The following is an 18,719-nucleotide window of genomic DNA, read 5'->3' as shown; positions in this document are numbered from 1 at the left end:
TGTTTCCATCTAGCCCACAGCCTATTTCAGGTGAACACCAACTCTGTTTCACATGATCCTCTCCAACTGTCAGCATATTACACCCTTGGTGCCCTGTTAAAATGAAACCCAGACCAATGGTGCATAAAATGGAATGTGGAAATATGTAGATTTTAAAGTACAGCTTTTTAAAAATCCCTCATTCCCGCAAATGTATTCAGAATAAAGGCAGCTATTTCATAACATGAATTAGGTTACTGTACATTTTGCGCAGTATATTTTCCCCAAAAGTAGGAATTAATAATGAAGATGCTTTTTGGCCTGAAATTGCTATTCAAACAATTATGTACTTAGTTTCTTCCAACAAATGCATTCCACATTATTGTTTTGCCTCATAGCAAAGCACCTAAAAGACTAAAACCTTTCATTCCAGCAAAGGCCGCTATTGGTCACCGTCAATAAAAGCATAAAAGCATTTATTTCCCACGTTTGTCAAATTAACAGCATACTCCATCTCCCATAGGACTTGTAAGGTTCATTAACCTTTCTGTGAAGTGGGACAGGTTTCCAGCAGTTACCATAACCTCTGTCTCGCTCCTGCCTCAATTATAATAGAAGAATTAAACATCCAGCGATTCAAAACAGTAATGCTGCCTCTTAAATCCCTTTGTACCAGCTCTCAGTTGTTAATGACTAAAGACACTGAATGAACTGTGGAGTTATCAACAGATGTAACTGTGGACAGAAGCAAATCAAATGGCTACTCTGCACAGCGAGATTACTGAATATACATGTACAGTTTCTGTTTTGTGGCCAGAATGTACTTTTTCCAAAAACATTTATTGTGTTTTCTAATAGTATGTCGACTTTATGACTTTGGCTTTTTGTGAATAACGCAAATTTGGCTTAATTTAATCGAAAGACTGTGTTACCACTGTGCGGAAACAATACGTGACGATTTAATTGTTGTAAATTGTAAGCTGCTTGCCCAAAGTTTTCCTACGAATCTAGACCTTGGCCAACCGCCCCTCCAAAGTCAAAAGAACAACCTGACCTTGAACTAATTAAATGGTCAATTACACGCCTGTTGATCTCTTTTAATTTCTTAATAATTGCATTAACTGTGTGGGAAAAAAGAGTTAGTTCTCTTGTCCACCTACTCCTCCTTCATCCTCCTCTCCCTCTGACTCCCTTCCTCCTACTTCATGTGCCAGCCCACAAGGTTTTTGATTCTCATTTATTTTGTGTCACTGTTCGCAGCTAAAAAAAAAGATGATTTAATTCAATGCCATGGACTCCTCAGTAAGCTCCAACCTCCTCCTCTGCCCCCCTTACATCTCCCCCGTGCTTTTATGTACTAATCAAATCCAGCACGTGTCTCGACGTATTTGTAGGCCTACCGCTCTGTTGTAATTTCTTCATCTACAATCTCCATGGATTTCCAGTCTTGCCGACAGAAACCAGCGAAGCCATGAAGCGCGGAGGCCTCATGCTTGTGCGTGCATGTCCTCTGATGCTACTTGTAGGCAAGCTCAGGCTGGGATTTTCCAGTGCCACCCCCGTCAGTGGGAAGCCCTACATGGGGACATGTCAGCGCCTTGTTTGCTTGTTGTGCTGATGAAGCTGGGGGTGGGGCGAGTGGGCAGCCTTGTTCTGGTTCCAGGATTCCCTTCAAATGAGTCAGCCAGCCCCCACTCAAACCGACTGTTACCTTGGGAACTCAAGCTTGGGCTTCCCTCAACAGTACTAAAGTACAGACTCATCAGCACCCATACTTGCTAACACACACGCAGTAGGTGTAAGGGAAGCAGCACCCAGGTTGGATAAAATTAGCTTATTAAAGCTCTCTTTGGCCTGTACTCTGTACTGTTAGGCCCAATCTGCTCGCTGAGTTTGAGATGACCAGCCCAGCACAGCCACTTTGTAATGTATGCAAATTAGACTGAATAGATGAGTGCGATAATGAGTTTGGGTGGCTAGTTTCTTAAGTCAGTGATTTGAGTAATAGCATCCCACCCTGCTAATGAGCATTACCAAAGGAGTGTAGGTTTAGCATGTCACAGTGTGTCAGGTGATGTCAGCGGTGGCTGGAGTTCACTTAATAACTGGACTGTTTATGTTTCCATCTCAGGTTCATTACCGAAGCCCAATGAGTTTCTTTACTGAAGCTATTAGTCCAGCAGGCTATTGTTAAGTGGCTTAATTTGTTCATGCACTGAAGCAAATCAAGGGTGACGCCCCCAGTTCCTTTTACCCTCTCCTCCAAAGGCCAATCCACTCTGCCCAGCTAACCACAATTATATTTTTCTACTAACCATACACCCCAGATTCCATCCCATTCGGTTCAAAAGACACAGCCACAAATACCACTAAAAATGCTTTGACTTAGCACATGTTTTAAAGACATTGTAGCTGTTTGTGACTACTTGGATAACTCTTGATAATTCCATTACTGTAGTATATTTGAATGTATAAGATGAAGTTTACCACTTGTGCATTTTCCTGCATTTTGATGGTGTACAGCGGCCTCAGTAATTGTACAAAAATGAGCATAACCCGTATGTTAAAAGTGTCAGCCTTTCAGTACCAGCTCAGCCGATAAACAAAAGCTGTGCTTATTGGCTGAACATATTGGCAACTCCCAGGTCATGCAGTACTGTGCTTTGTCAAGGCCTGTTAGTGAGCCATCAGCAATGTCAATGTATCCAGTCCTAGTTAATAGTGATGTACACTTGGCTTGTAGTGTGCTATTAGCTATGAAGCTAGTCTTCAGCATTAGTTCATTTTTGTTATAGTAGAAATCATGAAGCAAAAAGAAACTCTATATACCTGCTGTCTTGCAGCTAGCTCCACAAAGACACAAGCCACGCCAGAGAATATAGTAACCTTTTTTCTTTTTTTTTAAGTGTTTTTAAAAAACCAGCAAGCTAAAGTTGTTTACCTGAGCTGCTAATGAAGCACCGCTATCCATGTGACAAACACTGTGCACTCACTAGGGCTTATTAAAATAATAGTATCTTGCTGGTTTGCCAGTGGAAAACCTTCAACATGCAAAACTAGGAAAAGTTCACTGTGCATTATTAGTAACATAACACGTACATCCAGTATAGCTAAAAACGAGTAGGTTCTGTTGGTTTGTAGAAAGGTGGTTCCTCGTGATGGCTGCGGGGGGAATTGCATGTAAAACACTGGGACACTACCACATGGTAATTAACAAATAATGCACCACACACACAAGCGCAAATGCTGAAAACAGCATTGGTCACTCACATAGTTCGCGTTGTAGGCTCTACAAAGATTCACCACAGAAGTCTAAATCAGACGTTAGGAGGCTTTCCTCCTAACCCTGAATAATCTTTAATGTGCAGTCGTGTTGAGGGATCCTTAAAGAGCAGTAATGAAATCTTAAGCTATCTTAAGTTGCAGTTACTCTACTGGAAATACTCTGTGTATACAGAGCATGCAGGCAACGGAAAACATGAAGCCCACTCACTAGTGGGGAATGCACTAGACTGTCCATTAAGTCCAGGAAAATTTTAGGCATGCTTTGCTTATGTGATAACAGCTTAGTGATAGGTGCCTCAGGTGGGCTAAATAGTAGCAGGAGTTCACAGTTGAATCTGTAAATTCCTCTGGCCAATACCTGTCATCTTTTAGGCCACCAGATTTACAGCAATATGTGAAATTGCTCAATTATATCAGCCTCCGACTTCTTCGGAGGCTCAGCAGTCACTGTTGTGCCGATTAGGAGGATTGGCACAGTCACAACACATGGGTGAGATGACAAACCAGTTACACGTCAGCCCGATTAAATCCTGAGTGGTACCCCAGACTGTAACACATAGTGGCTTTTAGTTTTCTCCGTTGTTAGCCAAAGTTTATGAAGCCAGATCAACCATAATCCCAAATGTGTGGCTGTAGAACACTTGGTTGGTGCCATCGTCCTAAAACTGAAGTAAAGACGAGGAAAAGCAAGAGTGTACCGCAAGTGTTCCTTCTTCTAGTTTAAAGTTTGGCATGGGGCCTGGACAGGTTTGGCAAGGATGAAGTAACCCATCTGAGATGAAGTAACAACCTTTAGAAAACTGGCAACTTTTTGCACAGTGCTCACAAACTGTTGGCTGGCTGTCAGTTTTTGCTAAGCTTTTGGTGCCCAGTATTGATCATATCTGAGCTTTTATGCAGGAGAATGACACTTACATGGCCATAAACATGGCGTCACAGTTGGTGGCCAAAGTTGGCGGCTGAAAGATTGTTTCCACATCCTATCTGAGGATCGGGTCATTAAAAGGTGTCATGCATGCAGCTGTTTATGTGTTGTAATCATCCAGTATCGCTACTCAGGGCAAAAACTAAAACGGGGATTTCAAGGAAACCTTTTCAGCATGAGTAGATACCAGAGAAACCCCTGTGGTGTAAAAGAAGTGGCACACGCCACAAGTTTGAACTCGACTGATGGGAATGTCTGCTATGCTGATAAAGACAACAGCGTGCATAGGAGAGCCTGCCTTTGACTGGGTCACTGCTCCTATAGTTCCTGTGCATTTTGGGACATAAAAGAAAGGGGGGTGGGGGCTGAATCCAGACTCACAAAATATTCTAATTTACTGCATAATTTTTTACTGTTTTGTAAGCAAAATGTTGTATACTTTGCCTAAACTCTGAATAATTTTGAACATAAATTTGGTGCTTTTTCCATTTATATCTGGATAACACGTTCTGTAGTTGAGCAATGATGCGATTTTTTTCTGTGTTTAACCTGTAAACCATGAGGTTCCTTGTGAGGCAAGGACTTTTAATTCACAATAACCCTGCAAATGAATGGGCTGATTACTGAGGCGAAGATGAGGAGGTAGTCATAAGCACTTGGCTTGAGTGGAATCGGCAAGGGGGGGTGGAGGGGAGGGGTGGCGGTGGCAGTACAAGTCCAGCCTCAGAAATAGAGCTGTGAACACCATCTGTCATGCTCTCTCTCCCCGTCTGTTAGCCTGACTGCAAGTAAAAGGGAGAATGATGCTCTCAGAACTGCATTAGAAGGACGTGGGTGCTGATTGTCGTAGGTGTGGGTTTACAGGGTGTGCAAGGGAGGGGGAAGTGGTGGATATACAAGGAGGTGCATGAGTAACTCTTGCTGACAAAGGGAAGCACTCACCCACATAGAGAAGGAGAAGGGTTGTTGGGCAAGCGGGTATTCCTGCTGAAACCGCACCCCTGCACCCACCCACCGCCTCTTTGTGGACTCCTACCTATCGGCTCGTGTCGGAGGATTCCTAGCGGAAGTTATGTAGACACATTATACAAACACACTGCTCATCTACTGCCCTAAGATCAAGAGAAGTTAGAAATTCATGTATAGCATTAAGCTCACTTTCATAAAGTGACATATTTCACCTTGTTTCACCATTTTCAGACAAAGCGGAGATGCGCCTGGGGTCCCATCTACTATCTTTTTTAAGAATTTCATGATGGTAATAATACCGCTATCAAGTCTGAACTAATTCTGATTCATTTTATGGATTGAGATAAATTTGCTGGTTGGTGGTTAGCGTGTCAGGCTTTTACGTGACCCACAGAAAAAGCTCTGCCGCATGGCTTTTTCTAGATTATCAGAAATTATTCATTGCTCATAATGTGTAGGTTGTTTGGGATCCTTTCTGCCTTTGTTTGAGTCAGAGTGTGAAATAGTCAGTAAAACATGAAGGCAAGCAACGCCACAATGAATGTAACACCACAGCTGGGCGCACATAAGTTAGACGTGGTGTCTTAAGACGTGACTGGCTTCTACATTTAACGAGCCGAGACGAGTGACAAAACAAATATTTAGTAAATGCTGTTTCTTTAAGATCTGGAAACGAACTCTGGATTATAACTTAATGATATTTCATATGTGTTTAAACTGTGTAATGGATATAGATGTTGATATTTGTATGATTGGCCGTGATTGGCCTTCGCGGGCGGCTCAGAGGTCGGGGTCAGCTTTACAACAGCTTGCAGGGACACTGTCTTTTTAAGGGCAACCTCCAAGGGCGTGCGTTTCCTGCTCTAGTGTCTTGAACTCAGGCCTTCCATTTCAAAGGGGGTTCCCCTGTTCACTGCGTGGCCTCGCTCTCACAAACATATCAAGAAACAAAAATACTTCGCTTAAATTAAAGTGGTAAATTTCTTTTTCACCAGTGCACTTGCCACCAGCAGAATATTATGTTGTTTGGATTCACCTTTATGATAAGAGTGGAACAAAAGAGATCCACCTTGAACAACACAAAAACCAAATCTGCCCCATTTAGGCGTCAAATCTCCAATCCCACTGCTGCTCCTAGTTCACTGTTTTTAGTGCATACCAGGAGTTATTTAGTTAGTCTCCCCTCGATAGACTTAAACACCCTCGTGCATCGGCATAAATCACATTGACACTTTCAGTTTTTATCTCTGTCAGTAGCTGGTGTTCCCACATTGCTCAGTGTGTGATTCACTATCACAGCTTAAATGGGTATTCCCCTCAAATGAGGATACGAGACATATGCATTGCTTCTAATATCTCCCAAATAACTCGAGTCTTTTTACTGGTGAGTTAACTCAGTCTGGGTAATCTATGAAATGCTTTGTTTGTTTCATTATAGTTTCTAAAGAGAAGAACTTAAATTGTTCCTGTATTAAAATTCAGGAATTCGTAATATTTGACTTTACAGTGATTATTTAAAAAATCATAGCATAGATTAAACAAGATGTTGGATCCTCACAGAAATAATTGCTATTCTGTTCTGAGTACAGTTATCAGAAGTGGACTGTGGTCTTACATGGCCACCAGCTATACTCAAGTCGACATTTTAAACAATCAAAGTGTGCCAATAACAATGTCCCTCACACCATTACACCACCACCAGCCCAAACCATTGATACATGCAGGATGGATCCAGGCTTTCATGTTTATGCCAAATTCAAACCTTGCTGAGTATGTCCCAGCAGAATCTAATCTAAACCAGACAGTGGACAATTTTGGAAACAGAAGACTTAGGCAGTACCGTAGCTGCAGTTTCCTGCTCTTAACTGGCAGGAGATGCATTCATTGTGGTCATCTGCCACTGTAGCCCATCTACTTCAAGGTTTGACGTGTATTGTATTCAAAGATGCTCTTCTGCATACTTTGGTTGTAACCAGTGGGCATTTGAGCTACTATTGCCTTCCAATCAGCTCAAAGCAGTCTGGCCATTCTCCTCTGACCTCCTGTACGAGCAGTGCATTTTCACTCAGACAACTGCCGGCAGATATTCTCTGTAAACCCTAGAGATGGCTGTGTGGGAAAATCCCAGTATATCAGCAGTTTCTGAAATACTCAAACCATCCGGTCTGCCGCCAACAACCGTGACACATTTAAAGTCACTTAAGTCACCTTTCATCCCCTCTGTGATGCTCACTTTGAACTTCAGCAGGTCGTCTATTTCCTGACTTGATTGACTGATTAGATATTTACTTCAATGAGCATACAGTACTATGAATATATGTGTTGGTATGAAACTTTAATACCCGTAACCATGTTTTTTATGCATGGTGAGCAGTGCATTACTGCATTATGAACAGAAAGCTGGGTGGTATCTGTGTTTTAAGTGCAGTGAATGAGCATAGAAGAATCTCACGAACACAGACATTTAAAATGTAAATGAGAAAATACTTACAGGGAAACAGTGGTAATGTTTGTCTTGCATAGAGAATGAAGCTGTTTCTAGTGTCTTTCAACTTTCAGCTGCTGAAATAGCACAACAGTTAAAACACTGACATATTAGCCGTGAGTACTCCATTAGGCTTTTTTTCTTTTTTCTTTTTTTGTAAAGATCCTGATTTTAATGTTCTGCTGGTTTTCTACACAGCGCTTCAATCTGAGCTCATTTCTTACATGAACAGCTAATGATAGAAGATCTATGTATGAATGTTTTCAATGAATAAGCTGCGTTTTTCACATTGGCTTTATGGTCGAGCATATAGGAAATAGCTGAAAACAACTGTTTTCTCTGACATCTGCATTATGCAATGTGTCTTTTATCTTCAGCTTGAGGTCAAAAAAAACAATCCAAAAATACAACTGCTGGTGAACATAGATTTTGTACAGCAAAAGCATTGCACTGTTTATTCCCTGGGCATGTTTTTGAGGAAACTGTATTTTTTAAGAGAAAGGAAGAAGTTTATAGTGTTAATATACAATTGATGTGTATATGTTGGAGTGGAAAATATATCATCAAGCCCTTTATTACACAGTCATTAAACCATTTCTTCTAATATCTATGTTTTACTTATAGATCTGTGTTATAGATCAAGTCACCTAGAGTCATTTACTCCATTTACTTTTCTAGAAATTACCTGACAAATATAACCTGCTAGATCCCCGTAGTGCAAAGTCAGGGTGAAGCCCATGTGTTAATAGTGCAGGTAACAGCCTGGGGATCATGTGTCCTTGCAGTTAAATGCAGACAGCTCCCTCTTCTAAACGAACCGGAGCATTTCAAGTTGTGAGACTGCAGCTGAGGCAGACTATCTCCTGCTGCGTGCTACTGTTAGAAAGGGCAACTTCAAACGATGTCCCGACCTGACTCCTCTGACTTTTCAGAGTTTGGGTGTGAAAACAGCTTCAGTGTATAAAGTCTTGGATATCGTGCCTCAGAGTATCTTGATGTCTTAGGGTATCTCGGTTAGTAAAGTAATATTATGCTTATTTGCACTACAGAAGGTTTTTTTTTCTATAAATGTTACAGATTTATAAGCAGCATTCAAATTCTCTTGGCATACTAGTGAATCTCAGTCTTGGATTCTTTCTTCATCAACAATCAGATGAATCACTCACAGATTTTTCATGGGTGGGGTTAATAAGAAAATCATTTTATGCTTAAAGTTTTTAGTCTGATTAAACTGTTCCACGGTCCAGCCTGATGATTGTCTTTTGAATTTTCAGTATTTTTTTCCACAACTTCAAAAGATCCAAATATTTTTTTGTTTTTATTATCATAAATACTGCAAGGATAACATGCTACACATACCCATACCTTAAAATGGGCGTTTCTTCATAAAGGTTATTAACACAGATCGTGGCTATCATTCAGCGATGCCAACTTGTCATGTTTGGCGTCACACCCCACAACCAAGTCCCTGAGGGAGGCCGCCCCCCATGTGAGATTGGCCTGTAGGTCACAGTGAGTAAGTGTGTCACTCCCCAGTGAACGTTAGGATCAGCAACCCCAGCACGGCCCTGTTTGGTCACAGCGACTGTGATAGCAGCTCTGCTCCATACAGATTAATCACTTCAACCCTTAAACTACTTTTGTGATTTTTTTTATTTTTTTATTTATTTTTATTTCTTGTGAATAATAATATATGTGATTGTGTGTTAGATCGGCATATTATTGACTCCGCATATTATTGACTTATCTTTTATTATTTGGCTAAATTTCAATATTTTATTCATTTGCTGTTGTTTATACTCTATGTATTATAATGAAATTAAAAGGGCACAGGGTGCCTGGGAGGATGAGCGAGAACTGAGCATTAAGATGTGGGAAAATGTTGCACGTTCAAATGTTGACTACCTGTTGCTATGGCAATGGGTTTGGATCCTGCAGGCTGCAGGACACTTGCTATTTCTAAATAAAGCTTCTTTTTTTTCTCACCGATCGGTGGATGAAGATACTCACATTTGAAACTAATCTTCTGAATTTGATCAGTCTGTGTAAACACTCCTCCTATGCTCGCTGTTATTCCTAAAGAGAGGTTACAGGATTATAGATAAGAGCATATGCACGATACAGAATGCACGCTTTAAATCTGCTGAAAGAGTGAATTACTATTTGAAACTGATAGTAATATGCTAAGGTCGTTTGTGCATCTCAGTCATTCTGACATAGACCTGCACACTCTGTGTGCTTATAACTGTAGTTTTAGCATTTTAATTGGCATTATGAACCGTTATCATCCTCAAAGTACATTTCATCTGCTGCCAGGTGACAGCTGCGGCCTTCAAGAAGCAAAGAGAGAAGTCAAACTATGGTTGGTCTGCTTTAAATAGTCCCCTGTCCCACGTATGAGTAAATAGCAAAATAAAGCTTTTAATTTACTTGTCAAGAAACCTGGATAGGTATTGAAAGTGTTTATTAGTGTCCTTGAAAAGATGTCGTTCCAACAGTTGGATGCATTTATCCTCTTCAAAACATATATCATAATCCTAATCTGGATGCACCATTCCCAAGATGAAAATTAAAACATTATTTCTGTTTTTATCCTCCTGCTTTACCTTCTTCTGCTCTGAGCTGCTGTCCTACTACAGTTTTTATTCTCTGTGGATATGTGTTCTTATTAAACTGGAACTTGAATTTCAAGCTGAGATTGGGGGGAAAAGCAGCTTGGTCCTGTCTTTTGTCCTTGGTGCTGCTTGTTAACACAGTACCCCCGTCAGCCTGTAGGGGGAGCCTGTGTGTGGCAAAAAGAGGACAGAAATAGGTGCTGAGACCACATACTCCAGTCTGTGATGGGGACTTCCACGCTTACCTCAAGTGGGTTTTGGGCCATTTCACAGACAGCATATTTAGTCCTTTTCCACCCACTCAAGGATGCAGCCGTCTTGCAGTAAATAGCCAAGTATATTAAACAAACATGCCTGTGTGCAATTTGCAGTGTGAAGTGCCTGACTGTGTGCTTCCTGGGGCTGAGGGAGTTTAACCTGACAAATATACAGCAGAAAATGCTTATGAAAATATCTGCACTTCACATTGGGTTACATGATATCTGTTTCTAGGCAACAAGAAGTTAATATACAATTAATAATATGGGAAATTGGAAATCTTCTCAGTAGTTTAATTTGCTTGGGAACTGTCTTTTGTCTGAAAATTGTCTCTTGTATTCTGATATTAAAATACCTGGTCTTTTATATATTTAATTTTGACATACTTTAACCTGCAGTGTGGATGCAAGCCTGTAGTGGAGCTTTTTTGTCTTTTTTTTCCCCAGTAATCACCAAATATTTCACTGTTTATTGGATCTCGAGCTTGCTGTTACTTCAGCAGGATACAGTCTACTAGCATTGGCTTGAAATAAATTAAATGGTCAGCCTTTGTGGTTATAAAGACTGGACTAATTGAATGTAGAACCTTTGCCTGTGGGAACATAAATCTGAAAGAAGAGCAGCCTGTGCTTGCTGTCTGTTTTGTCTTTCTTATCAAATCTTTGCTATCGCTGGGTTTGTCGCAAAACAAACAGGCTGTGCTTCATAATTTGCCCGGCTAACTTTTGTGTTTTAAATTCCAGGGCAGTGCACTCAAGGAAGGACAAATAGCAGGAACAACCCTCACTGGTAAGTAAGATCTTCTATTGACTATTCGTTGTGTAACCTTGGCTTACTGGTGTTATTACTCCCAGTTTAGTGTAATTCCAAAAAGTTGATCTGACTCATTGATTGTGTGTAGGCTGTGCAATTTGCTCTGGTATATATTATATATAATTAGTTGGAATAATTCCATATTATTGTTTGGACTTGTAGATTTAAGTCTTACTATAATTTATACTAAAGTATTTTAGTATCACTTGGAGGAATTTAACATTTTTCCTGTATAACCTTTCATGACCCCTCTCCTCAGAGTAAATTTAATTCCTTCCCACTATTGTGAATTTAAAGGGCTTAAAAAGTGCACCAGTACTCGCATACACACACAGAGATGCACACGCCGCCATCATCCTCCCCCGTGGAACTGGTTATGTTTACTGTCTTGCAGTGTTGGTGATGATTAAAGAGGATTTATCCAAAGAAAATCTGTAGCCAGTTTATTACCCACAACCCAGACTGACTAAAGAATTCTCAGAATTCAGAGTTAACGATGTTTATGGCCGTACAGCTCCCTTTGGTTTAAATAATCCACGTGGATTTTGCCGCACAACAAAAAGAATTGGGATGTCAAAGATTTAGCACACACTTACAGTAAATTGTTATAAAATGCCAGTCCCCACTCTCAGCTCTCCTGATTCTGATTCTTTGGTTTTTCGTACAGATTATAAGCCGCCAACCCCGCCATCGAACTCTGGTTTTCACCGCTACCAGTTCATGTTGTTCGAGCAGCCTCCAGACGCGTCTGTGTCACTCACGGAGCAGGAGGAGGCATCCCGGGGTAATAACTCCACTCACCAGCTTCTTCAGTCTGCTACATTGTTTACCCACTGCAGTATCATCTATCATATACCATCAGTGGCCGGTTGCCAGCATCTATCTGTTGAATCAGCAATGAAAGTTTACAGCAAGGAATTGAAACCTAACAGTTCCTCTCACATTATAGGTTTTTGTGGTTTTTGGGAAAGTATTTTTGGAACAGACAATAAGAAGCCACGTCATTTTACAATATTCATTTCCTTTAGAGGGAGTACTCCTTAATTTAGGGTGTAATATTTCCACATTAGGCTCTGCAACTCCTGAAATATCTGTGATGATTGAGTACTTTTTACTATAAACTTGATCTTTGTTAGTGTTGCGATTCACTGTGCTGCCTTTGTTTCATAAAGAGCCATGTCATTCTGCATAATTCACAATTAAGATGCTTTAATCAAAGCATTCGGAGTTGCTTTAGGAAGATAATTTTCTCCAAGTGCTTGAACTTAACAAGGGAAATGTTAATGAGGTTAGTGAGTAAGTCTGCTGCAGCGTTAACGCCTGCGGGGTCAAGACAAGTATTATTGGCTCCCACGCACACCTGCACGAGTCTGCCTGACCACGTCTTGTTAACCTCCGCCAAAAAGGCCCATCAACTACGTCACATGCTTCCACGTGAAAGGCCGTTTTAGTTTGATGATATTATATCCATACATCCTTTGATTCAACCTTGTTTGTCTTGCAGAGGTATTGTTTTGTTTACGCTTTTGGATTTATTTATTTATTTTCGTACTTTTCCATCCCCCTGAAGTCTGTGTGGGAAGGTGGGCTGTAGCACTTGGATGCACAGTACAGCACCTCACAGGAGGCGTGTCTATCTGTCTATTCGAGTCAGGTCACAGCCGGTGATTTGAGGGGAGATCAGGGTGGTTTGAGACTTCAAGCGCTGCGGCCGTGAATAAGTGGAGCTGCCAGTCTCGGCTGTTTGAAGTTTTGACAGCTTTGTCAGCAAACAATCCGGGCACATTAGGCTGAGGTCTGTTTGATGTTGAAACCTTTGGAAAAAGAAGTGTCAAAAGAGATATAGTTTGTAGTATGTTGCTTATTAGGCTCACTTTGGGGAGGTTGCGATGAACTCTTGCCGCATCGTTGGGGCATTCGCGATGTCACAGCTGGTTAAGCTGAAGTAATAATAGCATGAATAATAGTTTACTATTTAGAATATTTTTAATGTATTCTTGTGCAAAATAAACTGCTCTGACACAGAAGTTGCCCACTCGTTATGAAGCATTTGAACTGAGTGGATCCACCCATCCTTAATCGAGTGGATGAGCGTAACTCCCGCTGTAAGACTTCCTCTCTCCTGCTAGCAGCTCTGTCGATACAAGGGAAATGAAATTAAAAAAATTCTCCCGGATAATCACGCGCTTCATTTGATGGGTCAGTTCTGGACACAATAATATGTCAAGAGAATAGATAATTGACAATAGTGTTTTACACATTAAGAATGAAAGCCTAGTCGTGGTGTATGAGCAGAAACAAAGCGACTTGGCGACACATGTGGGATATTTCAGGCCGTATTCTCTGGTTTACCTGCTTCCTAATTTTTGCCCAATTGTCCCAGAGCTCGTTAATCCCGCAAGGAGAAGAGGAACGGAGGGAATCCCATGCCTCCCCACCTCCTCCGTTAAGTATGTTCACTTATTAGCGTCTGTCCTCCCTCCATGTGGTATGACACAGAGAGAATTTTTCATAGCCCATGACATTAATTGATGTGATTTGCGAAGGGAGAGCATTTAGCCGTGGGTGGAAGACTCCTAATGATCGTTTTCCACTTCCAGTAGTGCAGTCATTGACTCAATTTCATCTCAGATTTTTTCTCTGTTTTCTTTTCATCTCTGGCCATCACTTTACTAATAAAGGGGGTGAACAATTAGAGGTGGAGCAGGGCTGTTGCGAGGAGCCGTGGGAGTCGGCAGTGCCTCCTGCGTTAAGGTTATGAATGTGGGTCATTGAACTGATGGGGACAGCTGGTTTGTTACACAAGGAACTACAGGGGGGCTGCGCTCTTGGCATGGGGCACAGGGGCGTCATCGTAGGGAATCCCCATTGCTCTGGCTGTCCCTGACTGGAGGCTGCCCCCGTGCCAGGGTTGGGGAGGGGGGCAGCCGTGGGCACTCAGACCCTTGTGATACTTGTCAGCCACTTGGCAAGCCTTTAATATGTCCTGCTACTGTTTGGTGCCGACGAGTCAGTTTGTCAAGGGAAACAGTGTTACAATGCCGGGAGGGAAACCCCAAGGCCTTGAGAGAAGCCTTGGGGTGATGTTTCAGCCTACACGTTAGTTTGCACATACGCTGTTCGCGCGTTGAGCACTCCACGTCCTGACTTGAAGCTCAGCAGCTGGTATCCACTGATCAGAAGCAAAAACTATGATGAGTAAAAAAGAGAAGATAAGAATGAAAAAAAAAATTGGCCATGTGTTCTGTATTATTTTTTTTTTGTCCCTGATAAATTGTTGGGAAGGCGACAGTCACGTCATGCGAATGAATGGCTCACAGTGGCGTTAGCTGCTGGATCGTACACATTGCCTATCTTGCTTCCTAGAGCCCCTACTGCCAGCTCAGCACACTCCACAGTAATTGAAGCCATTTGCAATGTTGCAGTGTGGTAATGGGCAGATCCATGTCTACCACCCACCCACAGCCTCTACCATTAATCAGAGCTGCGTGGAGTCAAGAGAGCCAGGATTTGGTTGCTACAGCAGGCCTGAGTTTCAGCCAGGAGTCGGCTGCCTTAAAGGAACACTTTAACGTGTTGAATTTTGGCTGGTTGTGTTTTTTGTATGTGTGTCTTTTTTTTTTTCTTTTTTTTTTTACAGAGTCTTGACAGGCTCGGAGTAAAAGTTAAAGTGTCTTGACTTTTCCTCAACTTCCCTTATCCACAAATATCTTTATAGTATTTCTAAAATGGGTTACATCCAGCTGACACAATATAAGTACAAGTGAAGTAATTTGTTAATGAGTCACCTAGTTGATAATTAAGAAACTCATAAAAATCAGAAAGATATCTGCTGCTTCCAGCTTCTCATAATTTCCTTTGGGATGAGTGAAGAAAACACAGCAATTGATAATGAAAATGAGAGTTGCACACTTTAAAAAAAAAAGTAATGAGGATTTTGGAGTAATTGAATAAAATCCAATAATGAAATGTAACAATAAAATACAATTTAACAATAAATCTGTGTTGACAGTGTTTCATATATGGACGTTACCTCAAAGAAGCAGCAGAGTTCAAAGGTGGGCAGCAAAGATTAGTGTCACCAATTCTGAATCTGACCAAATATGAGATATATGCTAAGAATCCCTGCTTATCTTCATGAGTTACGGTGTTGATGGACAGCCAGGAAAATGTCGCCAATTCAATTCAATTCAATTTTATTTATATAGCGCCAAATCACAACAAATGTCGCCTCAAGGCGCTTCATAGATACAGAGAAAAGCCCAACAATCATATGACCCCCTATGAGCAAGCACTTTGGCGACAGTGGGAAGGAAAAACTCCCTTTTAACAGGAAGAAACCTCCGGCAGAACCAGGCTCAGGGAGGGGCGGGGCCATCTGCTGCGACCGGTTGGGGTGAGAGAAGGAAGACAGGATAAAAGACATGCTGTGGAAGAGAGACAGAGATTAGTAACAGATATGATTCAATACAGAGAGGTCTATTAACACATAGTGAGTGAGAAAGGTGACTGGAAAGGAAAAATTCAATGCATGATCAATATGATGTGTCAGCGAAGTTGATCTCTCACTTAGTGGTTTTGTCTTTAGACATTTGTATGGGAGTTTTTCAAAATGATCCTATGAATTCTTCAGTTGTGGCCAAAACATGTTTTGGTTGTTTTTTTTTTTGCCAGGTCAAAAAGACCAAATTGTAATTATGAGTCAATATTTGTGCCAAATTTGAAGAAGCACCCTGAAGGTGTTCCAGAGATGATATATTCACGAGAATAGTTGATTATTCCGATAAACAGTTATGAAAAATAATTATTTGAGTCATTTCTCGAGCAAATGGTAGTCATTATCCGGTCCTGCCTCTCCAGTGTGATGAGCTCTCTCTTCTCTGTTTTATATAATTGGAAACTCGGTATTTCCAGCATAGAGAGAAACAGAGTGGCCAACTATAATTCAACAATTCCCCTCAAGATTGAAGCGCTTTAGCTACTGCTGTGTTTACGGTAAGCTCCGACACACTCACACTGACCCTGTTTAAGCATCCCCGAAGAACTGTTCTGTGTCCGACCCCTGACCTCTGACAGATACAAAGAAATTAAGGTTGCGTTTTGCTTTAGTTATAACTATGAATCCTACGTGAAGAGCTCTTAGCCTGATATGATTCCTTCGACACTACCACAAAGCAGCATCACTTGGGTTTTTTTAGTATTTCTGAGACACTGTAAGAGGTTTAACAGGGACACCGCCCACACCACTAAATGTAGCAGTTCTGTGTCACCTCACAGCAGTCCTGATCTTTCTGCCATGCCCAGACGTGGAAGCAAGGTGGAAACAAAAGGAGAGGCAGGAAGACTTTAAGATCACCCTCAGGTCCCACACTATCTGTCCTTTCCATGAACACGCAGATGGGAGAGGCGGAAACGCGTCTCGGCACTACAAACAGGCACCAGCCTATTTTAAGGTCACTTGCGAGTCTAGGCGTTTGCGGGGTACCAGCCAGTGTGATAGCACTAGATATTCTGAATTTGCCTCATTTTGGATTTTGCCCAATGATTGCACAGCTTTAGATGGGATTATGTGGGTAAAGCCTTACAAGCAGCGCCTGGTTTCTACTCTCTGTTTGATCATCATGCTACAATAAAACAATCGCCAGTGTGACATGCTCTATTAGAGGAAATGTTTCCTTGTATAACCGTATGGCAGGTTTTTCCCTATGAATAAGGGTAAGTGAAAGTTTGAATATTAAAGCATGACTGTCATGAGGTTCAACTCTGCCACATGACTCATCAACTATATCCCTATATTGAGGCAAAATAGGGATATAGCTGCCGTCTGTCCCCTCACCCCTTTTTTTTTTTTTTATGTGGTGTCTCTAAGGGTGTGAGGGACCTTGTTGTGGACATGCAGGGGATCTGCAGAGGCGGTGCATTATCTGTGACTGAAGCACAGGCCAGAAGGGGCACTGGAAGCATGCCCTATCATACAGATAGGTCACTTGACTCCATTGCCCTCACCTGATTATCAGAGACCTTTCTCCAGGCAGCTCTCATTCAAGGAGAGGACCTGGCAAGATTCGGGTACTCATCTGCTCATCTCCCAGTTATTATTCATCATTTTCCCCCCACCCGCCCCAGCTGAGCTCAGAACTTGACCCGAAGTTGCGAACACTCTGAGGTGTCAGTCTTAAAAGCTAAATCAAATTGGTGAGAATCGGGGGAAACGGTTGTGTAATTATTAAAACATATATCAAATATATATACTCGACTTTAAAATTTGATAGGAGCTAGGTGCAGTAATGTCTGCTGGAAAAAGCGTGAAAATTATAACCTTGTACAAGACATTTTGTGCTACATGTAAATGAACCCTTCTGATTTGTTTCTGCATTGATGGGGTGGGGGGGTGGGTGAGTGCACTTGATGTCTGTGGCACTGGCAAAGCGTATTTCTTCTCCCATATCTCATTCAAAAATGCCGGAGGATACAAAATGTGGCTCTCTGATGGTGAAAACAGCTACAGTGAGGGCCTGTAAAGCAGCTGCAGCGAGAGGTCAAAAGCAGTAATTTTTATATTTTTTTTCTATCCAGGCATAGTCAGATTTGACCCCAAACTGTGAGGCCACTCTCTCTACAGATTTGGACTATTTCAATAGTTGGCTTTCTATTCAAAAGATGACTTTCCGATGCTATTCTTGAGCAGCTGTTAATGTAATTACTGCGCATACGGAAATACCAGGATGTCAGTGATTCCCTGGATTACAGAGCAAAGCAGCAAAGCATTGTCTTACGCGCACCCAAACATATGAAGACACAGATAGACAGACATTCGTTCTGCTGTTGAAGTTTGCAAGTTGAAAGCATGCAGGGTTTTCTTTCCCTGGAATGATAATTGTGATTTTTTTTTTTCGTCCTTTTTTTGTGTGTTAAGGGAGAGGAAGCTGCAGGGAATCAGCGGTTGTCAAAATCTAAGAAGTGATATTGTCATACCAGCCGGATGGCCGTCTGGTGTTTGTTTAAAAGGGGAGGGAAGAAAAAAAACAGTCCAGGCGATTGAATCATATCTTCTTGCCAATACGTCCTTGCGTTCCCACCTCCATCATTACAGCAACATGTTTTATTTTCAGCAGTGCTGTTCTCAGTGACTCACATCCCAGAGCCATGTGCTGCTCAGTTAGGCCTCAGATGCCCTAAACACAGACCAAGTGGTCATAAGAAATGCTCTTGTAATCCACCGGAGACTCTGCCTAAAATGTACTTTATTTATATACAATATTGCTTATTATCTAACAGATAATAATAATTTATTGAAATCGATCTGAAAACGGTTTCAGATCAGAGTGAAAAGTGAGTACATTTCCCCTCCGAGTGTCTGTAAATACTTATAAATATCTTTTTGTTTGTC

General features: G+C 41.5%; 1 protein-coding gene across 2 annotated transcripts in view; it reads left to right on the top strand.

Moving 5' to 3' along the window:
- The window catches only part of pebp4 (phosphatidylethanolamine binding protein 4), a 53,829-nt gene that overhangs the window by 33,769 nt on the left and 1,341 nt on the right, over window positions 1–18,719 (top strand). For both annotated transcript variants that reach the window (XM_006784044.2, XM_035905091.2), the window contains 2 exons: window positions 11,260–11,305; window positions 11,997–12,113. In XM_006784044.2, coding sequence (XP_006784107.1) covers window positions 11,260–11,305; window positions 11,997–12,113 — 163 coding nt within the window. The remainder of the gene's footprint in view (window positions 1–11,259; window positions 11,306–11,996; window positions 12,114–18,719) is intronic.

Source organism: Neolamprologus brichardi, chromosome 12 (genome assembly GCF_056152115.1).
Source record: "Neolamprologus brichardi isolate AB-2024 chromosome 12, ASM5615211v1, whole genome shotgun sequence".
Classification (NCBI taxonomy): Eukaryota; Metazoa; Chordata; class Actinopteri; order Cichliformes; family Cichlidae; genus Neolamprologus; species Neolamprologus brichardi.
This window is presented reverse-complemented; position numbering and strand designations above follow the sequence as displayed.